Here is a 16,420-nt window from a genome sequence, read left to right as displayed (position 1 = left end):
ATACCTGATATCCACAGGGGCATGGTTTGAAGTTCTTATCTGACAGGTCAAACTCTTCAATGCAGAGGGGACTACGAAGAAACAGAATACATATTAACCAAGAGAGATCGACAAGAGAACCAGCAGGGAGTGGGGAGCATAACATACCACGACTCGTCGTCATCATCAATAACTGAGTCATTTTGGGTTCGGGAGGACATCTCGCACTTCTTCTCCCAGCCAACCTAGCGCAACACTTCTACTACAACTATGAAATTGATCCAGCGTGCCAGGACACATGAACAAGTTGGGGAAAGGTTGAGATCTGATTAGGAAACAGCCTTGGAAGTTCGACAGCGGCTATAAACAACAACGCCGCAGAACCGGAGCCAGCAGGTGAAGAGAGTAGCAGGCCAAGAAGGGATATATGAATCCAGTGGCCAAGCAGAGTGTATTGTTGGTGCCAGTGTGCGTGATGAAGACGGATGGAAAAGAAAAAAAGACGATGAGGAACGAAAGAGGAGGTTCGAGCTTTCTGTAGGCGCTAGGCCTGTTTGGGCCGCTTAGATCAGCACCTAGTTTTTCTGCCAATCACAGGTTGTCACTCCTGCGCTATTCTTATTCAGGTAAAGTATAATCACATGACATATAGTACAGCTTACATAATCCATAACCTTCATCCCATCCCAAGGCTTCATTTTGAGAACCAGAACTATTCACTCAGCCTTCTCCTCACGCCATTCCCAATTGACCCACAGCCATGGCGTCCGCAAGGCCTGTCATGCGTCTGGGGAGCAGCCGCTCCCTGGTTGCCGTTACCAGACCCCCATCCGTTCGCTTCTTCTCCGCAGTGGCCCCTTTACAGCAGGCAAAGGTTGTGTCCAACACAAACCCTCCCAATATGCGGGAAGCGCCTCGCCCATGTCAGCTAAACTTCACCTCCTCTAGCAACCTGGTTTAATCAAAGTCTCTTTTAATTGGATCTGTGTTGCTGACTCTCTGCACATAACCAGCTGTTGGCGAACTCCACCACGCTGTCGTCAATCCCGTTGACAAATATGCCGAAAAGTCCGCAGCCTTACACAAATACGGCCAATACCTCATGTCCTGTCTTCCCAAATACATCCAACAGTTTTCCGTCTGGAAGGACGAGCTGACTATATACGTCCCTCCGTCCGGAATCATCCCGGTTTTCACTTTCCTCAAACAACACACCGCGGCGGAATATACTCAAGTCTCCGATATTACCGCTGTCGACTTCCCCACCCGCGACCAGCGCTTCGAGGTCGTGTACAATCTTCTCAGCGTGCGCCACAACTCGCGGATACGCGTCAAGACCTACGCAGACGAAGCTACCCCCGTCCCAAGCATCACCGGTTTGTACGATGGAGCGTTGTGGTATGAGCGCGAGGTATATGATATGTTCGGCGTGTTTTTTGTTGGGCACCCGGACCTCCGGCGGATCATGACGGATTATGGTTTTGATGGCCACCCCCTAAGAAAGGATTTCCCATTGACGGGATACACAGAAATTAGATATGATGAGGAGAAGAAGAGAATAGTCGTTGAGCCATTGGAATTGACCCAGGCCTTCAGGAATTTTGAAGGCGGAACTTCTGCGTGGGAACAAATTGGGGAAGGTATCGACAAGAAGCCAAGTGAAGTATGTTAATTCCAATAATCTCCTTCATGTTGATATTGCATGCTGATATATCCACTCGCGATAATAGTTCAAATTGCCTACTCCAAAACCTGAAGAGAAAAAGGAGGAACCAAAAAAGTAGCATGGACAGGGTGTATAATAATCCACCCCCTTTTATTATTGGCAACCCAATCTTGCATCAAAACCATATTTTTGTTATACCAATTTTATGTAAATAAACACTTCACACAGTTGTCGCCTAGATTCGTTAATTATGAAGATGAATCCATCGCCAACTATCTTGCCTGTGTAACTTCTCAAGCACGCATTTGTTGTTCCCTGGAATTTGTCTTCAAAATCCCATCCTCACAATCCAAAATACCTCAAATTCAAATGGAAAAGATACTGAAGTAAAAAGAAATATAAATGGACAGGGAAAACCTCTCGGCCTGACATCACATTACATCCATCAACATATTTAAATCACCTTTTGTTGGATTTCCCAGGCTCGTTCTGCGCTCCCTGCTCCTCCGCCTGCTCCTGAAGCACCAACTCATCCCTCTCCCACATCAACTCCACCACGGCGCCAGCCACGCCAGAAACAGCACACAGCCAAGCCACCTTAACCCCCAGCCCTATACATCTAACACTGAGCTTTCGAGCCTGATGCGCCGCCACATACAGAGATATAGCCCAAAGCAGTAGACAACCGGTTCCTAGCAGCTGATCCCACTGCAGGAACCAGAGCGCACCCTCACCACACGACTTCGCCCGCGCGCCTGACCAGGGCATAGCGTTCAAAAATACGCGCGCAGGGTGTAAAGCGGCTGCGAAGTCGCGAGCAAACAAGATAGGAAAAATCATTGTGGTGAAAGACAGAGACCATGTGGTGATGTGCGATACAGCGGCAAGGGTGAAGGCGAAAGCATAGACGTACCGGAGGGTGGAGAGAGTCTGCTTGGCAGATAGGGCTTTGTTGGAGCGGAATAATGCGGTTGTGATCCTGGTGGTTGCGGAGTGGATGAGCCATACCCAGATGGGCCAGGGCTGCCAGAAGGCGATTCGTTCTTGTGTCGATTGGAGAGGGACCCAATTGCTTTCGGGGAGTGCAAGGAAAATGGACGGGAGAAGGTAGCCCAGTGTTACGCTAAATGGAATGAGTTTCACGCCTGTGAGGGAGGAGGGGCGGATAGTGACGGTCTGGCGGGTTGGGTTGGAGAGTGTCCTTGATGTGTAAAGGTGTAGAGCGGCGTAAATGGGGATGGAGATGCCCAATGTTACCAGCTGGAAGAGCAGGCCAAATATAACGGGACTGTGTTATCACGGTTAGAAAGCAGCTTTATGCGTGCAGCTGATATATTACATGTTTTCAATGCTGTACCCCCAGGGAGCCTTGGGCCTTTTAAATGATCAATCGGACGGGATGTATTTAATGAAAACATTATCACGTACTACAACACGAAACGGGCTTTATTCCCAGTCCGGAACGACTCTAGCAGAATCAACACCCACAATGCACCAAGGGCTCCAGCGAAATTCAACCCGTGTAGCGATAGGCTGGGCGAACTACCATCGACGACTGGCCAGAAAAAGGAGACCAACGTAGTAAGTAGATTGTCCACCGCATGCACACCAGTGAAGGTTGTTCTCAAGCGCTCGTCCGTTTCAGGCAGCGTGCCATTTTCAACGTTCTGATCGAGCATGTCTATGAAGCCATTCTGTTTCCCAAATATAGCGATGGCATAGATGGCGAAGATGAAAGTGAAGGGTAGCAGGTATTGAATTGCCTTGGCGGACATTGTGAAGGAGACAATGGGCCCACGATGCTCTCGAAGAGGCGCATGTATATATGGAAAGTATATCTCGGTATATTCTGGAGCAGAGCTTGGTTCTTCTTTTCAAAGGCATTTATCGCGTAATTATATCCCAACCGGCCATGCCGACCTGAATTGAAATGGTGATGCAGGGAGTAGCAATTAGTTAAATACGGCGTCGACATATGCTTTTTATTTCTCCGCATTTGTGCTCAGCCGCAAATCTCTGGGCTTATTTTTGGTCCTTGAAAACCCTCCATTAGGCAACTAGTTTATATAACTCTGAGGCGGGGCGGAGATATAAACCATAAGGAGTCATGGGAGTAAAAGGAGCAAGTGATGAGAACTACCTTCGCAACATGAAATAGGATCATATTCCAGTCACAGTTAGCGACGATAGAACCTATAACCAACTATCGAGGCAAGTATATCCAAAATTTTATTGAAAATGCAGCAATTCTGTGTCGACCATTAAATCCATTTCATTGTAGACAAACCATATGTACTGAAATGTAGTATGGCGGGTATTTGAAAGTCATTATTGAACTTCGGCTTCAGCTCCGTTTAATAGTGAACATAGAGAGCACAAACTTCTTAGAAGTTATGGGCATATGAATGGCGTACTGTACTTGAGACTATGATTTGAGAAAAAAAGAAAAGAGAAGCATTGGCACCAATGCAGAAGTTCTTGCGGAGAATTTTTGACTGTTGCTGCTTCGGGGGTTTGGAAATACCGAGAAAAACCACGCCTTATTTTGCCCCTTTTGTATTAAACCCTCCGACCCTCATGTTGTTTTTCTGCGTTTCTCCGAAAGTGAATCAATTTCTTTCTTTCTTTCCCCCCCACCCTGATCTGATGATGCTGTGAGTCGATAGAGCGTAAGGTTGGTAATGGATCGGCAGGTCGGGACGGTGGTGAAGAATAGAGAAACGTTTGGCTTCAGGTTGGGCATCGGTCGGCAAAGTTTATTTAACCTAATAGTAACTTAGCTAAATGCCCACTGTATTGTGACCAGAGTTAGATAACAAATTCTTCCAATTGCATTCACGACGGCCTGGTATTCACCCCCACAATGTCATGTTTGACCCGTCGAAGGAACGTTTCTACTTTGCTCACCGGCAATGCAGTTTGCGAAACAGTTGGAGCTTGTTGTCGATTCAAATCAATTGAAGAGCTAATTGTGACAGACGCTTGCACCTGCTCGTCGGTTCTTCAATCCGACCAGTGGTCGAGAAAACGCGACATCCACCATTCCTAAGATAATTAACTACCCAATAAATCTTGACAGCAGGAATCAGAAGCTATCAATACCTGCCTCAACAAAAGCTGGATCTGGCATGCTAGTCGCGTTGCTGGTCCAACAAAGCCTACCTCAAGAGCTTCCCTCGGGAGTGGATTTCGTCGTAACACGTTGAGCTTGTAAGGATAGTTTTACAGACTATTTTCTTGCAACATGGGAGGCAAAAGTGGTTTTCGTCAGCCGCCTACCTTGAATCCAGACTTCATTGGTTTTAAAAGCTTGGTTTTAAAAACACTCCTATCCTCAGATTAGTTATGGAACAAAACAGGATGCTGGCAAGATAGAGAGGTATTTCAAACTGCCATCCTTCGTAGAGTGTAGGAACTAGTGGCAGCCATGGAGGTTTTGTCTATATTCCAGAGCATCTTACCTAACTTTAGCTATTCGCCGCAAGTTTTTTTTTTTTTTTTTTTTTAAAAAAGATATTCCATGCCTGAGCTCAAGCACTGCTCAAGGTGTGAGACAACTGGGTCGACATACAAAGGTGTAAACACGGTAGCGTTCCGGCATGTGGTAAAACACACCAGCTTAATTGAGAAAATAGCCAACATGAATTTGATCTCAGAGATCAGAACAAGCTCATGTTGCACCGTAAAACCGTTTGGAATAAGCGACCTCGCAAGAGGTGGATATTCCGGCGCGGGAGTATTGTTTTCACACACGCCCTATCGCCCCCGCCATATTGTTAGTTACCAGTAGTGAAATAGCATTACTTTGGAGAGGAATAGCGAGTTCCAATATTTTCCATGGATAGATAGCCGGTGGGGAACCTTGGTTTTCTCAAGCATTTTTCAAATACTTCTACCAGCCATTTTTGCTCTCCAATCATAGAGAATTCTGGTTAGGAAGTACCTAGCCAAACCAGATATTTGTCGGTGGCTTCATCGAATATTGGATGGCATGAGAGTTGCGAGAATAATGAAGACAGCGCGGACGCTATTTTATTTTATTTTATTTTAATTATTTTTATTTTTATTTTTATTATTATTTTTATTATTTTTTTTCATAAAGAACCGTGGTTGAGCTTGAGTTTAGCCGATAGAAGTGGGGCTCGGGAAACTGCCAAGATTCGGCCATCGGCAACCAAAAAACAAAACCATCGACTCGGCACTGGCAAGGCCGGCTATTGCATCCGAACAGCGTTGCATGCAACCTTGTGTGTGCGGGTATGCCGACACCGCCCTAGATATGACACTCCCATGCGCAAGATATCATCCAAAAGTTCTTCTGTAAATATTATACCATGTCTTATATTCGGACCGTGAAATAGTCGTCTATTATTTTCCATGGCGATTTCAGCACCCCGTGTTTCAAATAATCTAGGTGGAACTTGTGGGTGAGAGGCGAATGGATGAGAGGCCAACTCTCGATGCCTTTGAAAGCCATCCAACTGCATTTTTACTATAAGAATCCGACCTCACACCGTGCAATGCAAGAGGAAAACAAAAACATGCATAATAAATTTATTAAAATTGGAAATAAAACCGAACATTTCATATAATGGTAAACTCCAGTCGTCTCTCATGATGGCAATCACGACCCCAGTAGTCTGTATCCCTTGATTTCCAAAGCCGCTGTACAAAAATTTGCATAGAACAATCTTCCCCCCAACCGTTTTAGTATATAAAGAAAACGACAGGTAATTTTAAATTTTGAAAACATCGCTGTGCGCTTACAGAATCGGAAAGTATATCATTAAACACCTCCGAACGAATCCAGCAAACCGTGTAATTGTGCTGAAATATCGCGCGGCCAATTCAGCTCAGAGAAAATCATCGTAGAACTATGTGTTAACAGGATTTCGACCACAGGGCTTGTCTGAATCGTAGCAAACGGGAAAAAGTCCATGGAGTTTATAAGTGTCCCGGTTGCAAGATCTGCCAGCTCAGAGAGTGAGTTGGTGGGCCTTAGATCTATTGGGCGTGTGGGGGATCTTTCTTCGGAGACGGCAAATTCATTGCTGGCGGGCAAGCGATCAAATTCCTTGTCCAGCATGTTGGCAGATGGCCACATTTTGGCCATCTCTTTCAGGGCGATTTTGAGGATGCTGATGTGGTTATCTGCGGCTTCGGTAAGGGGCGGGATTTGTCGCACATGGAGAAGTGCTAAGATCGCAACGGCGATGTGCCATCCTGCCATGCCCTGAAGAAATCGAATGGACCCCCGCGCGAGGAAGTCTTCGAAAATACGGGCAACGCAAGACGCAGAAAGAACCGCGGTGATGTATGCCTTTGGAAGAGGCTGGGACGATTTGGTTAGGTAGAGAAGGGTTATTGTGGTAAGATATGGTAAATGTAGTTGGTGCACGTCTCGGTTGAATGGGTTTGTACGATTAGTTGCGATGGGTAGACGCAACGCTTCAGGAAGAGACTGCACCCAGTCAACCAATTCCCTAGCTAAATGGCCCCGAAATTGTGTCGTTTCTGGTTTCTGTAGGAGGTATTTTGCAACTCGCCCGACAACAGCTGAAAGCCGGACCCAATGTATGAACACTTGGGCTCGAAAATGATCCTTCGGTTCTGGAAAATCATCTAATGACGGTTCTCGGACATTGCAATCTAAAGGATCGATAATACAAGGCTTTCCCTGGCATATACTGGTTTGTCGCTCTCTTGCCTGCAAGTTATATTAGAGAATGATTCAATAATAATATGCAACATCTGGCCCACTTACAAACAAGGTCCACCAAATCCTTCGCCGCAAACCAGGGGTTTCGTTTGGTCGCATAATTTGGCCAGGTTTTGGTTCGCGATGCAAGCCAATTTGTTGCGCGAGCCGTATCGCAACTCCGGTCCACCACCAGACGGTATCAAGGCTGGGACTATTTGGCGCTGAGCCCCACCAATAAAATAGGAGGAGCGCTTTTACGCATGTTATCGGGTTGCTTTCGTGGTTTCCGTAAAAGAGTGCTTTCGCACGGTCATAGTAAACGCTTGGGGGAACATGCAGTAGAACTGGTGGCTGGATTCGGCTGCCAAGAAGCGCCAATGCTTGATTGAGGAGTATGGAATTCGACTCCTCCTGCTCCGAAAACAGCGTAGAGCTTTCGAAAATGGGACACCATGGGTAGCAATACTGGAAATATGTGTCCATGAAGCTTTCTTGCAATGCCGGTGGTGGTAAGTCGATGGGTTGCCCTGAGGGGTGGGTTAAGTTGAGGTGATCAATTCCAGATGCACTATCCAGAACGTGAAAAAGTCCAGCTTCGCCGGAATTCAATGGGCTTTGAACTTGGCTCCCTTCGCGACAGTTTGTTGGTAGCTTGTCTGTACGGTTTGACATAAATTGAACCGTTAGTTGCCGACTCCCTTCTGGAGTGCCAGGGTAGGAGGGCGGTGGCCTCCTAACTGCCGCAGAGAAGTGCGGAGAGGCACCTTCGGTGACCAGCCGGTCATCTGGTGCCGGCAGGTGAGTGGACGGGTCGGGTTTAACTTGAACCTGGCTTTGGTTGCTTGGTGTTGAGCTAGCAGTCGGGTCATATGGCAACGACACAACAGGCAAAGATTCAGATGCATCGGGGGCATCCAAGCTACCATGACGAACAGAACCCCGATTACCTGCTCCACGTCTGGAGAGACGAATCCTTAAAGCATGTCAGTGATGGTAATTCGGTGATCCCAGCTCAATTGATGCACTTACCGGCACTCATATCCGGCGACTTCACACCTTGAGCAACGGGGAGATTCGCATTCAGAATTGTTCACCTGCAAGTCACATTTGATCTGTGATAGCGGTCAACTTATACGGATCATGGTTTCATGCATACGGTTGTTACCTTTTTCTCATGGCAGCGAAGACAGACGTGGCGGGCGCGCTTATTACCTCTCGGTCCTTTGCGGTCCTTGGGCAGCGACTCTGGTGATGCGGATGCCATGACAGCTGTTATTGTAGTTATAAAATCTAGTGTATGAATGCCGATGCAGCATTTTTATATCGCCAGCTCTCTCGCGAACTCTTTAGTTAGCCGTTCTGCTGCTAAAATTCGTGTATGCAGGGGCCGCGCAAAGGTTCGAGAGCCGTGCTGACTTAGCACTGTCCACGTGATATTGCGCCCAAAAATCGATAAACTTCGCAAGGAACCGGGAAAAATATTCTATCCAACGACTATACTTCCTGCGTATATTTCAATGTCAATGTGTGGGGGGAGGGCAACGGATATATCATACGACTACGGAATCTAGGGGAATCACTCAATTGCACAAGAATGCCTAAGCGGAAACGCACTGAATTTGAAGAGGCAAATCTTTCCAACTCGGAGGATAGGAGGCTGGGTGCCCAAATTGCCGTCTTGGAACAGAAAATTGTGCATGGCTCTCAGCTAATCCATCGAGCTCTTAAAACTGCCCGGGGTTTCGAACGCCAGAAGCTTGGACGACGCCAGAAAACTGCAAAACAGAGGAATGAAACGGTTCAACTATCGCGGATCAGCGAGGAAATTCAAGCTCTAAAGGTAGAGTTTAGTGATTTACTATCAAGCTACGTGTATAATGATCCGGAATTGACAAAGTGTAGTGCCTGGATTTAACAGTTACTGCGGAACGGCAATTGCTCAAACATCTTGTGAAGACGAAACGAATTGCGGAATCTCCAGCGTTTGCGAAGCTATCGGAAAAGAGACCACTACCTGAAGGCCCAAAGAATGGACCAAAGGCTAATGTTATAGCACGTTTATTCAAGTCAAATCCAGTAAGAGATGTGTTTCCGGGGATAATAGACGGCATACGTGGAATTTTAGGTATTGTGGAGGGGATCCCTGCTGAAAAGATGAAAGACCATGAGAACACCACCAACCTGAAATCCAAACTGTCGGATGAGGTTGGGGCTAAGTTGAACTCTGGGGAACACGAGGACTTTGAGGGGGATCTGGAAATGGATGATGCAGACTTGGATCAACAAAATGCGCGATTGGCGTCTTCTTCAGAATCAGGATCAGATGATGACGATGAGGGCAGTGATGCACGACCACAAAGAAACACTGCCAGGTATGATCCAGCAGCAGATTTGTCCCTTTCATCGGCGTCCTCGGTGGCATCAGCAGACTCTACACCGGCAGCCAAAATCAACGGTTCGAAGTTTACCAACAAAAACCCCGAAACAACGTTTCTCCCTTCCCTGACAGTGGGAGGCTACTGGTCTGGGTCAGAGTCCGCCGATGAGGACGCTACCGCAGTTGCAGCCGCAATCCAACCGAGGAAAAATAGGATGGGTCAACAAGCCAGACGAAAGCTATGGGAGAAGAAATTTGGCTCAGGTGCTAACCACCTTATGAAAATGTCGCAGGAGAAAGATAGGTCACGAGATAGTGGCTGGGATATGAGGAAAGGAGCTACATCTCATGATGCTATGAGAGGGAAGCGTGGCAGAGGCGGAGGTTTTCCGAGAGCCATGTCTTTCCGAAGACCAAAGGACAAACGTGTTGAACGAGTTCCGGATCGGAATATTGGGCGCCCCAAGGCTCCCCAAACATCTGAGCAAAAACCGCTGCATCCTTCCTGGGAAGCGGCAAAGAAGGCCAAGGAACAGAAGAGCCAAGCCGCCTTCCAAGGGAAAAAGATTGTATTCGACTGATTCTCTTCTGAGTTGGCGTGAAACCCCGTACAAAAATAAGATGCTGATATTCCAAACTTTAAACTTAACCACCCTCGACTCTCCGTGTTTCCCGTATTTCTCCATTTCATGCCGAATAAGATGCTTGTTCCTATGTGAGCATGACAATCGTCTTTGAAGGTTACAAGCACCTTGGGGTTCAATACGAGGGATACCGTTGCGGAGTTACCTAGCCTGTTGGTTTTCCTTTGTAGCGTTTAGCGTTGGGAAACGCTGATGTTTCCTCCCTTTGCCCTTCTATCTTTATGTGGGGAATTTTCGGAGTTTGTATCATAATTCATAACACCTAGGGCATATAAATTATTAGGTAAAAAACATCAGCAAATTCTTTGGAATCAGACTCACTACTCCATGTAACTATTAGCTTGGCATAGAAACACAATTGGAGCGGAATGGAATAATTTAAGTCGAATTATATGTGGGGGTTGACGGAGGAACAAGGAACCCTCCTACACTTCGCGTCGAGGGCCGACCTCCCATAAAGGAGTCTCATAATTGGGCGCGTCGCCCAGGTCTGCAGCATAAACAAACTCGGCTGCGCTAGTCAAGCCAGGCTGGCATGATCAGAAACCTGTACTCGCCGGTTTTCGGGTAGCCAGAACGCTCATCGGTTTCGGAAATGGGCGGAAAGCGGTGTCGTGATGGGAAAATCATTAAACAAAGTCACTCAATGATATCATAGACTGCCAATTTAGTCGTTGAGCTATTAAGATTTTGGCCTTCCTCCAAGCGTTCTTGGTGATCTCTTCTCATATTTCAGCACGGGTTTACACGGAGCGGGTTATTTAACACAAATCTCCTGCCCGTGCCAACGTGGGCCTTTTTATCATGCTCTTCCCTGGCTAAAGTAATGGCCACCGCCAAACATACACAAATGGGGCAAATTTATGTCTCATAGCAAGGTGAAACCAAAAGGAGACACAACTTAAAATTGGCTCTTTCGAGATTTGCCCTCTGTTACTGCGAATATGGCTGGCGGATGGCGCCGTTTGCTTTAAACTCCATTGGTGCCCTCCAAAGGAGGGGCTGTTGCAACACGTTGCTTTGCATGATTCATCGTCATTCCGAGATTAGCGACAAATGTAGTAATATCTTCAGCATAATTATTGCTTTTCACTATCGGTTGGTGTTGTTGCAATTGTTCGATCTCACTGTCATTCCCCCCGCATTCTTTCTCTATGTTACCCACTCAATCCCGATATAGAAAAAGTTATATTTCTTCAAAATCGCTATTCGAGGAGCTCAACTTGAGGCATACATACAAGACAATGTCTCCTCGCAATGTTTACCGACATCGCGATAGCTTCTCGATGGGGAATCACCCTCTATCGCCAGCCCCATCATTTCTCCAAGCAACCCGACTAGAAGGTGACGATAGCAATACTGGCGAGTATATATACAGATGGATCAAGCACGATGGCCCAAAGATCAGTCGTCCGATGTCCAGCTACGGTATCCCCAAAACTGACCAAGATTATCGGGATGCGGAAAATCACAAGACTGAAAACAAACTACCTCTTGAACAAGCCGTAATGCACAAGGAGTTTCACATCGAAGCGTTGAGGGGCCAGATGCGGAAATTGATCAGCGAAAATGCTGCAGAGTGCTCTCTTTTGAACGACAAGATTCAAGGGCTTCAGACGCAAGTAGCTACTGCTCGAGCGAAATTACAGGCCACAGAGAATGAGCTGGAAACCGCACACAGAACCAATGCCGATTTGGAGAAGGAGATCAAAGAGGTGCGGCAAGATTATATTGAACGGTCCGAAGACATGGGACGTAACAAGCGGGAATTAGAGAAACAAGTGAAATCATTACAACAAAATCTTACGGAAAAGTCGACTCTCCAGCAGATACTGGAAGAAAAGGTAACATCTTCTGAGCGAAATTCTAGAGCCCTAGAGGGTCGCAATCAAGAGCTAGAGAAAGAGATTGAAAAGCTACGACGAACACTCGCTGAAAAATCTGAAACCTTAGAAAATGAAAAACGGAAGCTACAGGAAGGGATCGAAGAATTGAGCCAAAATTTTGCGGAAAGGTCGACAACTATGGAATGTCGACAACAGGAGCAGGAAGTAAATGTGGCTTCATTGCAACACAACTCGAAGTCCCTAAAAAGTGACAAGCGGGATTTGGAAGCAGAAATCAAAAAGTTACGAAGAATGCTTACGGAAAGGTTTGAAGCTTTAGAATGTCATAACAAGGAGCTAGAGCAAGAGGTCGAAGACTTACGACAAACTCTGGAGGAAAGGACCGAAACTCTGGAATCTCACAAGGAGGAGCTACAGATGGAAGTCCAAGCATTACGAATAAGCCTCTGGAGAAAATCCGAAGACCTGGAAATTCGAGAGCAGGAACGGGAGGATGAAGTTAAAGAGCTGCAACAACTTGTTGTGAAGACAAAGGCTCTGGAAAGTGAGAAGCGGCAGCTACAGGAAGAAATCAAATATCCGCAAAGAGCTCACGGGGTGGCTGATGACCAGGACCTCGACAAGGAGAACAGAGATATGCGAATATCTCTTTTAGAACATTCTTACACTCTAGAAGATTACAAGAAGCTCGAAGACGGTGTCAAAAAGGTGCAGCAGACACTCACGGAAAGAGATGAAGCTACGCCTTCCCGCGAGCAAGAGTTTGATGCAGAAGTGCAAAATCTGCGTCAAATTCCTGCAGAGAAATCGAACGCTTTGGAAGTGCGAAGGCGGCAGCCGGAGGAAGCTGGTAGGAAACTGCAGGCAGGTCTGGCAGAAAAGTCGGCGGTTTTGGAAAGTAACGAAAAGGCCACAACGGAAGCGCTCACAGTACAAAGAACGGATCTTGAGGGGAATTTCCAGGGTCTCAAAGACGAAGAAAGTCGAGCAACCGCAGTGCGACTAGAAGAACTAGAGAAAACACTGGTCGCCCAGCTCAACGAGAAGCATGCCACGGAGCTAGAGAGCCTTCGAGAATCGTTCGCGAAAGAGCTGCAACATATCCAGACGGCACATGCTGCGGCACTACACGAGTTCGTTGGGAGACTGGAAGGGAAACATGGGGCGGCGGGGAAGAACAGAGAGGGTAATCATCTGCTGGAATTACGCGATAAGAAACAGAGTCACAAAGGAAGCAAGGGATTGACGAAGGATAGAGGAGAGGGTAATATTCGCCCGCTCATGAGGGAGATTTTCAGTACAGGGAAGCTCAGACCAAAAAGCACCTCGTTCTGCGATCACGTTGACAAATCAGGGGCTTTTCGGGACGTTGATGTTCATTAGCTCTTGTTCATGTACAGGCACTGCGGGGAAAAGCATGATGCTTCATCTTAATGGCGTGTAATTGGTATTCAGGTCTGATTTGCGATTGCATTTTGAGAGGGATGGGGCGTTTATCAGAAGGGGCATTATTTTGTGATATTTTGTTTGCTATTTTGATTTCATTTCAAATACATTAAACCGTCGCTAATAATGATTTAATCTTGGAAGCCTATCCAATTCGCTATATAGAGGAATTCACTACAGAGGTTGAGCGTTCAAAAATACGCCCGAATATCCTGCTGCTGCTGATTTTCAAGCTTCCGTTGCTTCTAACCTTCTTCTCATAGTAATTAAGCTGTTGAATTAGACTCTGATCTCCCTGATTGCCCATCCCTTCTTGCTCAGGAGTTCTTAACGATAATTCAAAAGCCTCGATCCAAACAGAATAGGCGGATGCATATATACACATTTAGCACACCATAGGAAAGATAGATACGGTGTGTGACAAGAGCAATCCCCCCCCGGGTCCTCTCTGTTCCCGGTTGGTTCTTCTATCACGCGAGTTAAATTGGACTGTCCAGAAGTGAAGCATTTACAAAAGCTACAAAGGGAGTGGGACCCTGTTTTAAGGCTTGTCGGGGCCAAGCCGGAGAATCTTTGCCCCGCCAGTCAAACCTTCTTGCCCCTCCTCACTTCGAGCCCTGATATCAAATCCCTCAGGAAACGCTGTTTTCATTCGGCGCAGTGCGTCTTTTCTCGCGCCAATCCACTCGTTATTACCCGGGAGCCAGTTTCAATTAAGTTACTGGTCGAGTTATATCCATAGAAATCAGGATGGCAAACCTCCCGGACACATACGACGGTGCGGGACCTCAGCTACACGTTTACTAATTCCACATCCCCTTACTCGCGGGCAATTTTGGTGACCTGTATATATATGCCTACTAATAACATTTCTCAACGAGTTTGCCAAGATACCAGACCCAGTTCACATAGCCGTCATTGGCGGCACCGGACTTCGAGAACTGCCCCATTTCACGCAGGTGGCATCTCTCACCATCCCCACGCCATGGGGCAACCCCTCCTCCCCAATCACGATCCTACACCACGTCTGCTCATCAAGCGGAAAGACAGTCCCCGTCGCATTCCTCAGCCGGCACGGGCTCCACCATGAATATGCGCCCCACGAGGTCCCCACGCGGGCAAACATTGCAGCCCTCCGCTCGATTGGCGTGAGGTGTATCGTCGCGTTTTCCGCCGTGGGCAGTTTACAAGAATCAATTAAACCGAGAGATTTCGTCGTACCTGACCAAGTGATTGATCGGACCAAGGGAGTGCGTCCGTGGACATTTTTCGAGGGCGGCGCGGTAGCGCATGTCGGCTTTGCGGACCCCTTTGACGAGCATATGGCAAAGATAGTCAGGGAATGCGGACATAGCTTGGAAGGAGATGGCGTGGTGCTTCATGATCGCGGAACTCTGGTCTGTATGGGTATGATTCCTTCCTTCCTTCCTTCCTTCTTTCTTTCATTTTTTTTTCTCCCCCTTTTCCCTTGCCTTTTGTTCTTCAAATGATGGACATCAATAACTGATAATTTGATACGCGTCGCGATAAATAGAGGGGCCACAATTCAGCACTCGTGCAGAGAGCAACCTCTACCGCTCCTGGGGTGGGAGCGTAATCAACATGTCATGTATACCCGAAGCAAAACTCGCCCGGGAAGCGGAGATCGCTTATCAGATGATTTGCATGTCCACCGACTACGACTGCTGGCATAGCTCAGAAGATGTAAGCGTCGAACTAGTCATGGCTAATATGAAAATGAACTCGGCGAATGCAAGAAACTTCATTGGCGCGGTGCTGGATGAGCTCACCAAGGATGAGCACGCGGCTCTCGTGCGGGGAAAGCATCTTGAGGGCTCATGTAAATTGGGCTTGAGCACGGCTCACGGTTATCTGGGTAGTGAGGCTATGGTGAAACTCGCGTGGCTTTTTCCGGGGTATTTCACTAATTAATACTCAAGCGGACCACGGTTTGTCAAAAATGTTGGGTTCCGTGCCTCTTTTTCACGTTCTCGGTGATCATTTTCGGCTTCCTTTTTGGTTTTACTTTCGGTCCGGAGGATATTGGATCGTAATTGATACGGCTGATTAGGCAGTACCTAGAACGGGACAGAATTGCTTGGTTGTAATTTTCCCTGGGAAAGATAGATGATAATCGGATACCTAAAATCCGAATTGCGCATATTCAGTACTCCTCCCAACGTCAATCCTGAATACTCCGAAGAATTAAATAGCTCTGGGCAACGTTGGGGACCGTTTATACAAATGTGTGGGGAATTGACGAAGCCAAGGAAATCACGAAAGATGCCTTTCACTGTCAAGGCCCACAATGAGGTCCTGGGGTTGCCTCTTAAGCGTGCTATTGCTTAGGCTCCAGCATAGTGATCTAATGCCCTACAATTTTAGTTAAACTTAATTAATTAACCTTGGAATAATGAGATCTATCTAGCACCTTAGTCCATCATAGCATCTGGTTTGACGCCCCTAGTTAGTTAAGGGCGGCTAAGGCGCCTCTTCGCTCCGAACTAAATAACTATGGTTGGTCAACGAATTAATTTTATTTTGATGCTGAGCATAAATCCTTCCCCAGACTCCAAACCACAGCTGGCAAATACAACTTGCAATAAGGTCCTTTTGGCTATTTTCTGACCACCTAATAATATGTAGCACAGCGTCTGAATCCGGGTTAAACCCAAATCCCACTGGCAATGGAACCAAAGAAATATTCTGGCAAACAGTGAATTCAGATGTCGCATGATGGATTTCTGTGTTGCACCAAAA

The 16,420-nt window shown here is 46.9% G+C and overlaps 6 protein-coding genes across 6 annotated transcripts; 4 read left to right on the top strand and 2 right to left on the bottom strand.

The window, feature by feature from the left end:
• Positions 1-739: 739 nt before the first annotated feature.
• On the top strand, positions 740-1,763 carry PAAG_01307 (NADH dehydrogenase iron-sulfur protein; the record flags this gene model as incomplete). The annotated part of the gene is made up of 3 exons (XM_002797402.2): positions 740-902; positions 993-1,642; positions 1,710-1,763. The coding sequence occupies 3 exons, from the start codon at positions 740-742 to the stop codon at positions 1,761-1,763; spliced, it is 867 nt and encodes a 288-aa protein (XP_002797448.2).
• Positions 1,764-2,104: 341 nt separating this feature from the next.
• On the bottom strand, positions 2,105-3,420 carry PAAG_01306 (hypothetical protein; the record flags this gene model as incomplete). Its single annotated transcript, XM_002797401.1, has 2 exons — positions 2,105-2,933; positions 3,074-3,420. 2 exons carry the CDS (start codon positions 3,418-3,420, stop codon positions 2,105-2,107), a joined length of 1,176 nt encoding a protein of 391 aa, XP_002797447.1.
• A 3,011-nt stretch (positions 3,421-6,431) lies between these two features.
• PAAG_01305 (hypothetical protein) lies at positions 6,432-8,610 on the bottom strand (the record flags this gene model as incomplete). Its single annotated transcript, XM_015844308.1, has 4 exons — positions 6,432-7,352; positions 7,410-8,319; positions 8,376-8,458; positions 8,512-8,610. The coding sequence occupies 4 exons, from the start codon at positions 8,608-8,610 to the stop codon at positions 6,432-6,434; spliced, it is 2,013 nt and encodes a 670-aa protein (XP_015701089.1).
• A 330-nt stretch (positions 8,611-8,940) lies between these two features.
• PAAG_01304 (hypothetical protein) lies at positions 8,941-10,304 on the top strand (the record flags this gene model as incomplete). Its single annotated transcript, XM_015844307.1, has 2 exons — positions 8,941-9,186; positions 9,249-10,304. 2 exons carry the CDS (start codon positions 8,941-8,943, stop codon positions 10,302-10,304), a joined length of 1,302 nt encoding a protein of 433 aa, XP_015701088.1.
• Positions 10,305-11,611: 1,307 nt separating this feature from the next.
• On the top strand, positions 11,612-13,597 carry PAAG_01303 (hypothetical protein; the record flags this gene model as incomplete). Its single annotated transcript, XM_002797398.2, has 1 exon — positions 11,612-13,597. One exon carries the CDS (start codon positions 11,612-11,614, stop codon positions 13,595-13,597), a length of 1,986 nt encoding a protein of 661 aa, XP_002797444.2.
• Positions 13,598-14,410: 813 nt separating this feature from the next.
• Positions 14,411-15,592, top strand: PAAG_01302 (phosphorylase family protein; the record flags this gene model as incomplete). The annotated part of the gene is made up of 3 exons (XM_015844306.1): positions 14,411-14,458; positions 14,542-15,067; positions 15,195-15,592. The coding sequence occupies 3 exons, from the start codon at positions 14,411-14,413 to the stop codon at positions 15,590-15,592; spliced, it is 972 nt and encodes a 323-aa protein (XP_015701087.1).
• Between the last annotated feature and the right edge of the window lie 828 nt (positions 15,593-16,420).

Source organism: Paracoccidioides lutzii (assembly GCF_000150705.2).
Source record: "Paracoccidioides lutzii Pb01 unplaced genomic scaffold supercont2.2, whole genome shotgun sequence".
In the NCBI taxonomy this organism is placed as follows: Eukaryota; Fungi; Ascomycota; class Eurotiomycetes; order Onygenales; family Ajellomycetaceae; genus Paracoccidioides; species Paracoccidioides lutzii.
Note: the sequence above shows the minus strand (reverse complement) of the source record. Positions and strands in the feature narration are given on the sequence as shown.